This window comes from Mus pahari, chromosome 12, assembly GCF_900095145.1.
Source record: "Mus pahari chromosome 12, PAHARI_EIJ_v1.1, whole genome shotgun sequence".
Classification (NCBI taxonomy): Eukaryota; Metazoa; Chordata; class Mammalia; order Rodentia; family Muridae; genus Mus; species Mus pahari.
Genome location: NC_034601.1, coordinates 22,223,041 through 22,235,208, shown reverse-complemented (window position 1 = coordinate 22,235,208; position 12,168 = coordinate 22,223,041). Strand labels below are relative to the sequence as shown.

General features: G+C 39.5%; 1 protein-coding gene across 3 annotated transcripts in view; it reads left to right on the top strand.

Moving 5' to 3' along the window:
• Window positions 1–12,168, top strand: part of Gmnc (geminin coiled-coil domain containing) — a 33,343-nt gene that overhangs the window by 17,347 nt on the left and 3,828 nt on the right. The window contains exons 1-4 of one of the 3 annotated variants that reach the window (XM_021209861.1): window positions 5,132–5,537; window positions 7,618–7,792; window positions 9,399–9,487; window positions 10,331–10,447. In XM_021209861.1, coding sequence (XP_021065520.1) covers window positions 5,535–5,537; window positions 7,618–7,792; window positions 9,399–9,487; window positions 10,331–10,447 — 384 coding nt within the window. In that variant the 5' untranslated portion in view covers window positions 5,132–5,534. Of the gene's footprint in view, window positions 1–5,131; window positions 5,538–7,617; window positions 7,793–9,398; window positions 9,488–10,330; window positions 10,448–12,168 lie in introns of those variants that run through there. The other 2 variants (XM_021209860.1, XM_021209862.1) reach the window with 2 other exon arrangements.

Sequence of the window (12,168 nt, the reverse complement as noted above, 5' to 3'; positions counted from 1 at the left end):
GTTGCACTGGCTTTGTGTCATCTAGTTTGCCAAGCATCCCTGACGGGAAGTTTTGAACAATGTGGGCACTGGAATCTAGTTGGTAAAATATTGATTTTCATGAGGCAGAATTTTATTTTATATCAAAGTTAGATGAGCATATCCCTGACATACATTAATCATCATAACTATTTTAATCATTTTTCAGTGCACTGAGGTAAAGTGTGTGGAATAAAACTGTATTGATTTATTGACTTGTTTATGTATTTTGTTACTGCTGCTGGGCATGGGTTCTGAGGTTTCACACTATAGCCAGGGACTGAATCACAGAGGTTCCCCTTAGCCCTGAGAACTCTTTGCTTGGGTTAAAATGCTTCCTCTCCAATGTTTGTGTTAATGTGAGGTAAATTTCAATTTTTTTTTAATGTTCTTTCATAGTACTATTGACCTTTCTTATTTCACTTTAAATAGATAGCTTTTCATGGAGCAGAGCTTCCCACCACTGTTCACATAGTTAGAGGCAGAGAGGTAAGGCATAGATTGCCCCAGATCCCAGGCGGGACCTGAAGGAAGGAGGAAATCCCATATCTATCAACAGCAAAGTGAAGCCGCTTCAATCTACCTGGATTCAAATACTATGCTGAAACACTAAATTATGACAAAAGGCGGAGAGCAAGGCTCCCAGGAACAGAAAAGATTTCCTGAATAATGAATACAGGCCTTTATCCATTTGAAAACAATCTCACATATGCACACTATATAGATGATATTGAAAAGATATGTCCTTATCTTGATAACCTTCTGATTTTTCAACATGACAGTCCTGTGTCATTTGCCTTAACAAAATACACCAAGAATAACTGAATTATCAGCAATCATTTGTGAGTCAATTAATAATGGTGGATATAAAGCTATTAAAGAAAATCTGGCTGACATAAACAGACACACACACACACACACACACACACACACACACACACACACACACACACACACTTCACCCAGAAGCATCTTTTGTATTTTGTCACATTTCACTCCTGACCTCATGCAAGGCATTTCTCTTTTCTAGCTAATGACCACTACGCTCTTCTCAACTGTGTTATTTCTGTTTTCAGAATTAAATGTTGATGATTTTTTACACACCCTGTTTCTGTAGAAACTATTTTTATTACTTTAAAATGTATATTATATATATATATATATCCTATCCATGAGAAATCTCCAATGACATCCAAGTGGTGAGCAATAAGGAAGTCTCTGTCCATAATAAAATATGTTTTATTATGATATGTTTTTGGATGAGTAAAGTTAAAACTGTATCTCATAAACTGAATGTGTAATGCCTCCCCAAATATACTAAAGAATAGCAAAAGTCAATGCAAACGTTGCATTGAAATTTTTCCACATGTAACAAAACTCAACTTGTAGGAGAAAGGAGAAACACAATCCTTTTGTTACTTGGAGACTCAGCTGTCTATACTATGGGAAGGAGCTGTGTTTACAAAGAAAAATGATTCTTCTTTATTATATATGCTAGCTACTGAATCCACTAATGGGCAAATCGAAGAAAGCATTCTCCAGGGGTGAAATGAAAGACCATTCCATATGCCCGTCTATTTATATCCTCGTCTCACCTCTGATCACACTCTACCTTTCGCTGTCTGCAGACTTGGTTCTTGTGCAGGTCAAATTACCTCCCATTTTGCTATATTTTTACCCTGATTCAACAACTGAACTGTTATTAGCCTCCTCTTCAACACCACCTCTTCTAACACAATATAAAGACAGATTTTAACTGATCTCATGGCTTACATTAAAAAAGAATTGGCATGGTTTGATATGCATCACAAACAATTATGGGCCTTCGTATCATACACATAGATATATGTAGCAAAGTACTTCAGATCTTTGCATATTTTGTCTAGTATTGTTCTTGTCCTTGTTTCGTTTGTTTAATAATAATCAAGCTCATGCTTCAGCAATAAATCTCAAGAAAATAGCGGGCAGAGCCAGAGCTCAAGGATTTGAAGCGTTGCCATTGTAGGTTTTCTGGTTTTATTTTTCTGGTTGGTTTTTAATTTATGATTTTTGGTTTTCAGATTTTGGTTTCAGTTTTGGTTTGTTTTACATTGGGGTTCCTTTTTTTCCCATTTTGTTTTTTGAGACAGGGTTTCTCTGTGTGACAGCCCTGGTTACCAGACTGGCCTAGAATTCAGAAATTTGCCTGCTTCTGTCTCCCACATGTTAGGGTTAAGTGTTTGGACCACCATGCACAGCTCCACTGTGTAATGATTTCACCAAGAACATATGATCTGATCTGCACTCAATTGTGAATAGCTCTTCAGTGTTCTGGGATTCTATATCACCACGAGCTCACCCATCTCTGCTTTGCTAAAGTAGTTGATGTGCAAAGCATGTATGTGCTGAAAATGCCCTAAAGAATTTTAAAACCTATATCTAGCCTTCAAAAAATACCCAATTTGCAAATCCAACATGCCCTTTAGAAAATTTAACAGACCCAGCAGAGCAATAGACATTTATTCATAATCAACGTCAGAATCTCCCTATAAGTAATAGTAAAAACTTTCCTCTTATTTAATCAGGAAATAGGGAAATGAATGAGCATTAGCAGATATGATTCATATTTGAAGTCTCTTACAAGCATTTTGCTTCTAATTCATCAAATGGATTACGAGAACTTAGAGACCTTGATCTAGCCACCCACACAGTTCATCTAAAAAAATACCAGGAATAGGAGTCCACATGTATTATAATGCAAAGCTGATGGCCCTTTCTTTTCTTTTTATCATGCTACATTTGCTCATTGCCCTGCTTTGTGTCATGGCAAAGGCTTACACTTCTCATGCTTCTCATCTGCGACAGCTTCCCAAGGCAAGTCTCCTCAGCCCTCCTTTCTCTGCCTCTGCTGCTCATCAGAAAGCTCACTTGGTTCTGTTAAAGAGCTTAGGTGTTTACAGGACGAACGCATGAACAGCTCTTTGACTTGAACAGGACCGTTCATTTGCAAGATCTTTATTAATTTGTGGCTTTGTCCTTTATACTGCCAGAGCAGAGTGGGGACCACTTTCTCTTAGAACACACTAGAATGGGTTGGCACGGAGTGATCCAGATCTTCAACTTCCTATGCAGCGATCTTCACACGTAGTCTTGTTCTTTAAAATTTACAAATAAATATTATCAGGACAGGAGAAAGGATGTCACTGAATCTGGCACATTCTCAACTCCCTCCCCTATATCTTTCTTGATCTTGGGGTGCTGAGCCCTTGGTCACTTCATAATTTTCCTAAATTCTATCCATGACAGAGGACGAGGACAATCAAAGAAATGTCAAGTTATTCTCTAAAACCTATATTTAAGCAGGACTCAAACTCTGGCTCTCAGTTTCTGTGTCATGCACATATTAGTTTGCCAGGGCTACCTAGCAATCATGTCGTAGGACTAGCCTCAGTTTCAGAGGTTAGAAGCCCAGTCAAGATTTCTGCTGGGCACCTTGGCTTTTCCTGAGCTTTCCCTTCTTGTCTCGCAGACAGATGACTCCTCCCTGTCCTCCTATGACCTTTTGTTTGTGTGAGCGCCATCCCAGGTCCCTGGTGTGTCTGCCTTCTGATAATACCACCAGACATAAGGCCCACTCTTAGGAACACTTTTAAACTTAGTTCTTGACGTAATCTTTATTTAAATACAGTTAACCCCGGCACTAGAACTTCAACCTATGAATTTGAAAGAAACGCGAATCAGTATTTTAATTGTGGTCATCAAACACACATTGATGTGTAGAAGTGAGAGTATTGAGGGCAATGTCCTTGTGATAGGTAGGATGAAGCTCGATTGCCTTAGCCTGAACCTCAAAACCCAAGTGTAATGCTCATCTATTATGCTGACAGTGTTCGTTTTCTTATTCCCGGGCTTCCCTTTTACACTGAGAGAACAGTAGAACATGGCGTCTATGTTAACTGTCAATGTCTTTAGCTATTTTTTATTAGTATTTATTCCTTGTACAAAATAACAGGCTTCCTTATAATCTTGTCATGCATATTCATCATGGGCTTTGCTCATATTTATACCCATTACCTTCTCTTGTCCCTTGCACTCTCTGGTCCTTTTTCTCTTATCAAGTGGTAAAATAGTACCCTTTCTATTTAACACACACACACACACACACACACACACACACACACACTCACATGCATATACATGCACTTTAAATAGAGACTCTTCATACAAAATAATAAGTTATTAGTTCTTCTAAGTCTGGCTTATTTCATTCAGCATTATGATATCCAAGACTACCTTTTTTTTTTTTTTTTTTTTTTCCTGCAAAGGGCATAGTGTCATTTTTTATAGCTGAATAAAACTCCCTGGTTTATATACTTTCTTCATGTATACATCTGTTGGTGGGCACTCTCCACATCTTGTGTACTGTGACTTGAACAGTAATAGACAGGGTTGTGCAGGTGTCTCTGGCAGACCTCGAGACTTCTGTGGATATTCCCAGGCTTGCTGGAGCTGGATCCCATTTGACGACTGCTTTCTATCCTTTAAATGGTCAGCACAAGTGAGAGTTGGCTACCGGGGATTTATTGAAAGGAGGTATTGCTTCTGTCACCCCTACTCGAACAATATAGAGATACCTGTGAGGATAAAATAAAAGATAGAGAAATAAAATATGCTATGAAGTATTGACAGACATTATTTTTCTTAATCATAATTTCTCATTTTATATAATTGTAGTGTGTATCAGCCCAACTCAGCGAAAAGCACTTTAGATTCCTAAATATAAACATTAATTCATTGTTTGAACAAATTTTATTGGGTACTTGTGTGCAGGCAGTTGTCCATGGTACATGTCTTGGAAAATGTGCACTCTAGATTTTACACACTTTCTCCTCACATTTAAACCTTGCAAGAACTGTGTTCTTGCATTAAATAAAAAAATAAAATCAAGTCGCCCCTATTAAGTTACCATCACTTGACATCCTGTGACCAGGGAATGCACAGAGTGCCACTCACACTAGGGTCCCTTGGATGGGCTTCTTTAGCTCTGCGCAGAGACCAAAGTTTGGCCTTCAGATGCCTCCCGGTGCTGGCTGGCCGCCCTGCCCGGCCCCGCCCTGCCGGCTGCTGGGCGCGTGGCACAGAGGGAACAGGGCAGCCAAGTCCCCATCTCCGGCTGCCACCGCGCCAGGTAGACTCTGTAGACTCAGCTCTCACAGGCACAGGCTTTGACCGGGCGCGGCTTTGGATCCTGCCTCCGCACCCGCAAGGCGACGCGCAGGTCTCAGGTGCCAGTGCTGGTGTCTCTGAAGTGTCGGTGGCTTAGGCTGGGCGGCTCCCTAGGCACGTACGTCACCTGTTTGACAGCCTCCTACTAAATCAGAGAGCAGCAAGAGCCAGGAGCCTCGCGTGCGCGTCGCTGGCAGCTCCAGAGAATTAGAACTCGCCTCCTTGCTCCTCCCTGCAGACCCATTTAAAGTTAAGTCTGGCTTTAAGAAAAAGCTGAGTGGGTCTAGTTTCTGCAAGTTTTCTTCTGCAAGATGGTAAGTGAGGAGCTGGCCTTAACTGGTCTGCTGCCAGGACCTGGGGGCCCTGGAAGACAACAAACTGCATTTAAAATATACTCCTTGGGAGATATCTTTGTACTTAACAATTAACATAGGCAAAGTCTCCTGCCCCGCACCCCCTTTTATCCTCTGTTCCCTTTCTCTGCACATTTGCCTTCCCACCCCACCCGTTTGCCCTCACCCTGCAAGGGCTTTCTTTCCTTCCACCTGTTCCTCCTGATGATGCGCATATTTGCAAACACTTAGATTTAAACTACTTAGGAGTGTTTGGGGTTTGTTTTCCTCTCCGGTGTCAATTGCATAATAGCTCAGCTCTGATTCCAATAATAACCCCCCGAAAAGAGTCTACAAATATACTTTTAGAAAAAAAAGAAAATAGCACTTGATAAACTTTTGGCTGAATTTCTTTAGGCAACTGCTGTCCAGGCTGTACTCCAAAAGGTTCACTTGCTGGGAGCAGGGCCCAAGTATTACTCTGGCGACTCAATAATAATAAATCTGTTCTTTTATTCTTATTGTCTTCCTCCTTCTCCTCCTCTCCCCTCCTTCACCTCCTTTCTTCTCCCTCCTTTCTGTCTTCTCTTCTGGTTTCTTTATTTAAGTTATGTCCAAAAAAGTCTTCAAGGCTGCAACAGACTTACAGTGTTTAAAAAGAGTTTGTTCAAACCTAGACTCTGTTGCCACAGATGTCTTTTACCTGATTAAACATTGACACAGAATTAAGACTGGGCTGTTGGACCACTTAAGCTAGCTGGCAGCCTACCTGCCCTGCGTGGACATTTGGAAAGACCCTATCTGAGATTTGAGGCATGAGTGCAGCCTGAGTGCGGCAGGGCAGGAAGGTGTTCACTGAATTAGAACACAGTGGAGAAAGCATGCCAGGCAAGAGAACCTGAAAAGGGTACTAAGCTTTAGTGATGGAGGGAACTAGAGCCCACTGCCTTTATTTCTTTATTCTCAGCCTTTGACTGTTTCCATGGAGTGATGCTAGGCTCCAGTGACTGGAGCTGGGGGCAAAATGTATGTAATCACCTCTGTATGCATATATACCTATATATGTATATCCATTCACGTATATATCATCCAACCACAATGTTGAGGTTTGGCTTGTTGCTAGGTATTGTAATGCTAAATTCTGTACCAGAAGCTCTAGCCCTAGGAGTAAATTATAAGCTTTTGTTGTGCAAACTTGCTCCTTAATTTAAAGCTGTTGGTTATAAGAAATTGACTACGGCCAATTACTGGAGGGTTTTGAGTTACCTGGTTGGGACTGGAGAGTCTAGAGGAGGAGAGAGGAGATCTGAGGAGGAGAAAGAAAAAAGGACAGGAGAAGAGGAGGAAGCCACCTTGACAGATGAACCATGAGCATGTGGGCAGAAGAAATAGCAAATTTCTGGGGTATAGTACTGCGGAGGTAGCCAGGTCAATGTTTAGAAAAGTAGATTAGGGGTTAACCCCAGTGATTGTGAAAGCCAAATAAAATACCCATAGCCTGAGTCTCGTTTATTTGTAAGTTAGTTGGGGATAAGCTTGAATTGGTTTTCCTACAGTATAAGGCTCACACCTGACTCAGATTCCCAGTTTAGAAGGTTTTTTGATATGATGCCATGTAGAACTGTTCACTTAACACTTTGCAGTCTGTGATCTTTATCTCTAAAGGCTATGAGAAACATAATCAATATGTCTCCTACAGAGTAACAGATAGTTCTTATACTTTTGAATCATGAAACCTAATTGTTTTTATTTAATTTCTGAGTAGCTTATAGTTGAACTAAGTACTACAGTAGGAAATATTCTTCTGATGTTTACTAACCTGACCCATCCAATACTATACTTATTTTGTGAAAAGGCCTTAAGAAGTACTGGGTAACTCAAGAGCCTACTCCTTTTTAGTAATTATAACCACACCATTCAAATATGTATCTGGACCTGTAGTTATCACCTTCATTGTTTATTTGCTTCACCACATATAATTTCTCTATGTTTCTCCTACTTTTTCCTTCTCCCACCTGCCATCATGACTTCTCTCACACCCCTATCATACTGAATTTCACAGAACACCATTCTGCCTTGCCAAGATCAGTATTTTGTAGGAAGCCAGAGTTATAATTGCCCGTATTCCACTACAACGTCAGAATCTGGTGTTGACGTTTCCAAGGAAACTTGGGTCTCTTTCTGGGCTGCTGGTCTCCTGGACAACACTGAGCTCCAGCAAGCACCACAAGTGCTGGGTAAGTTCTACTCTTCTGCTTCTCTGGGAGAATGGGCCTTTTCACAGCAGAACCTCGACAGAAAAGGAGATATTGTAGGGAATTCAAGTAAGCCCCCAAACTACTACATTTTGTAGGATAAATCTGGTTGTTCTATACTCATCAACTAGTAAAAATGAAGCCCTTCCTCTTGTGTGTTAGCTAACATGTTATTTTCTACATTGTACAGTTCTTAGAGATTTCCGATTCATGGAGTAACTTTGGGTCTATAACAAAGTTTCATAAACAGCACATATTTGGAGTCAAGGTATCATCAGGTGGAGCATTTATTTTGTAATTTGGTCAGATTCTCTGTGACCTTGAGAGAAAATCAAGAATGAGTAACAATGTTTATTTCATAGTACAAATTCTGAGGACAATATTACATACATACCCCTTTCACATATTCACTTCAGCTTGAGAAAGATGTTCAATGTTGATGGAAATTATACAGAGAACATTGGGCTGGAGCTTACACATATTAAAGAGGTTTCTATTTTAATGTGTGGCCTCTGTAAAACTCCCAGGCACTGCAAAATCAAAGACCCATGCATTCATTCTGCCCCGAGGTATTTGGAGACTGGAGTGTTTATGGCAAGATGCTGAAGCAAAAGCCAATACATATGCCATGGAGGAAATTGTTCCATCTTGTCTTTTTACTATAAGCAAAAGCAGAAGTAGAGTGTCTCAGGATGTGAACCCAAGTTTCATTTTTATTTTCTTGCTCATCATTGTGATTTAATACTAAATGTTTCAACAACAACATTTTAAGTCTAGCCCAGATCAAGATTAAGAATGAGTCGGAAACAATTTTGATTGTTGGGTATAGTTGCTGTATATTATAAAAAACATAAAACCTTTCTGGGAAAAAAAAGGCACTAAAATATACAGATATAAACATGTAAAATACATCATGTATGATATGGTAGTAAAATCTCTATGAAATTCTTCAGAGAAAAAAGAAGTATATCACTGAGGTAAATGGCAACAAGAGTTGGGGACTTAGCTGAGCCATGGAGGGCCTCTCCAGCATATACAAGGTCCTGGTTTTAATGTCCAGCACTAATAAATAAACAAATGCTGGAAAATGTTATCATACCATGACATAAAATTCTCATCAAATTCTGCCCTTTCAGATTTCACAAGTAAGCCAAGTGAGGGGAAAACACAGCTTCCCAATATAGGAGTTGATCACGAAGCCTAACATAGCACTATCAAATGCTAAAAATCAGAAAATATGATAGACACTAGAAAGGGGTATTGGAATCACAGGATTGTGCCTAGTGGAAAGCAGGGTCAGGAAATATTCTTATGAGGTAGAGAGAGCCTCTATTCATTTGGCCAGCAAGAATGTACATATCTATTAGAGGAGCTGCTCAGCTCTCTCAGAGGGCATCCCTTTAGCCACCATTGTAGACTAAATATATAATAAATATTTCCTCACTTCCTTCCTCTGAAATCTTTAAATAATTTGTTTTCCAGTGTGAAAGAGAAGTGACAAAGTCTATTAAACATTTGAAGTCATTTGTTGAGTTTTAATCACACAGTTCTAAAGATGTTCATTCATTTGTTTTATATTTTCACACAGAACCGTCCTCTGAGTTAAGTTTCCCTCTTCAGGACTCATGTTCATGGGAAGAGGCTCAGCTGTCGTCTCAGCTCTACAGAAATAAACAGGTATGGAAAACTATCGAGAATATTGAGACTATCCAATTCCATAAAGTCCGTTCTTTCCTGAGTCTCCCCTTTAATCATATTGATTTTTAGTTTTACATTGTTTCTCTTTTTAAAATCACTGTGGCTCAGTGTTGTGTGTCCAAAGAGATAACGGTTAGTTGAACAAACTCACAGAAACAGTGGCTTCAAGCAAACCTGTGATCAACCTCTCAACTCACCATTTCTATTTTTCATTTTCTGTGGAATATTTCTGCAGCCCTACTCTCTGGGCTGCTGCCAAGAGCAAAGAAGGAATACAGTAATGTTTTCAACAGTAAACATAGCTCATCTTTGAGAGGAGGGATGGTGATAAACTTTTTCCAAAGATCACTCCTCCAGGTTTCATTTATGGCTCCTCCTGCAGAGCAGTCTTATTTATTGGACACACAGGCAAACCAGTCTGACCCCAGGGGAAGCAAAGTCACATCTCTTGTTTTTATTTTCATAAACGTGCAAGGAAAGAGTCCAGTCAAACCTTCTAACTTTTCCTTCTTAGGTTTAAACAGTTCCGGGTAGCTCACTTTCCTCCATACCCACCCGATTCCCCGTGGTTACAGTTTTGAGAGTCATCTGATCTCTTTAAATACTTTGCAATGAATGGAATATGCGGGGCGCAAAACTGAACAATCAGGTGGTAGGGAGTGTGGATTTAATTTAGGACTCTGAGGACTAGGGCTTTTCGAAATTATGTTCATAAAACAAACAAGAATAATCAAGTTTAAGAAGGTTGGGGAGCAGTGCGTTATTATTAGGTTACAAAACCAATAGAGGGGAGCACCCTGTACCTTTGTGTGCTTCCTGCAGCTCCAGGATACGCTACTGCAGAAGGAGGAAGAACTTGCTAGGCTACATGAAGAGAATAATCACCTCAGACAATACCTGAATTCTACTTTGGTTAAACGTCTGGAAGAGAAGGCCAAGGTATGTAATTATCTGTTCTACAAGTTCAAGGCAGTGAGTTGACGGAGGAAATCACTACATAACATCCATGACTGAGTACATGAAGTTCACTTGAACAAGGTGTCTTAATAGAACCGTTATCCTTCACGATTCAAATGGCTTCAACAGGATTTTTGGTAGACCATTTCCCAGAAGTTTCTAGTTTTAGATTTTAGCTAGATGTGACTAAGGAAGTTCTTTAAAGACTAAAGTTAATCAGAGGGATTGAGGACTGTGGTGTTCATAAAGTGTGGAATATTTGAGTAGAAACCAAATGGAAAAAAAAATATTTGTAGTTCTGAGTATGTGTTAGATGTTAGCTAAAGTTCTTCCTTAGGGCCTGTCTTAGTTAGGGTTTTATTGCTATGAAGAGACTCCATGACCATGGCAACTTTTATAACGAAAGACATTTAACTCCAGCTGGCTTACAATTCAGAGAATTATTGCATTGTCATCATGAAGAGAAGTATGGCAGCACATAGACAGATATAGTGCTGGAGAGGTCGCTGAGAATTCTACACCTGCATTTCAAGGCAGCAGGAAGAGATTGCCACAATAGGCCCTGCTCAAGGACCAGAGACCTCAAAGCCCACCGCCACACTGACACACTTCCTCCAACAAGGCTATCCCTATTTCCTAATAATACTACTCCCTATAGGCCAACCATTCAAATTCAGGAAACTTATGGGCCATTCCTATTCAAACCAGTACAGGGCCTTTGTTATCTTAATTGGCAAATGGATGGACTAAGTGCCCTGTTGGAATTCTCTCTAGGCTTTGAGGAGATGGTTAAGTAGGTAAAGCATTTTCATGCATCCATAAAAATGTGAATTTGGATACTGAAAAGTTCCCATTAAAAGCTGCTGGATGCACCTGCAATCCCAGTAGATTACAGGGAACCTGAGTAGATCCATGCATCCCACTGGTCAGCAAGTCTAGGATGATCTGTAAGGGACTCTGCCTGAAAATATAAGGTGAAAAGTTGTAGAGGAAGACACAGAACTCAAACTCTGCCTCCCCCACACCCTCCCAGACTCTTCACTGGTGATTAGGGATATGCAAGCATTCTATCTTTCTCCCCATTTTTCTAGCACTTCTAAGTGAACTGCTTTAACTCAATGATAAATAGCTCACCTGTAAGTGTTATGTTTTTCCTTCCATTTTACATTTTAGTTTGCATTTGCCCTCACTCACATTACTGTGTCTAGCATCAGTTTAATCTTATTTATACACAAACTATGACATTAATCTAGATTTGATGCTACCATTTGTTTTTTCAGTTCAAAGAGTCACTAAATTTGATTCCTTTGTAGTCTAGTTAGCTTTGACTAAAACATGTGTTTTACAGTTGCTACTATGAAGTCCTAACACTGGCTATCAATCTATAAAAAAATACTTTATAAAATCATTAAAGTGATATTATTTTTAACTTTCTTGATATTAGGTTTCTAAATTTATGTGACACATCACATAGAATTGTTTTAAAAGTTAATATAATAAAAGTAAGAGGTGGTTTATAGTGTTTAAATCAGAGGTTCTGTCTAGACTCAGATGAATGAGGTTTAAATCTAGGCTAAGGAGTACTCAATCACTTTTATGACTATGTCTTACTTTATTTATTAATGACTTTAATAGCATCTGCATACAATGAGAAAAAACATGTAATCGATTGTTTATAAATGGTGGTCTTATTTTATTTACTT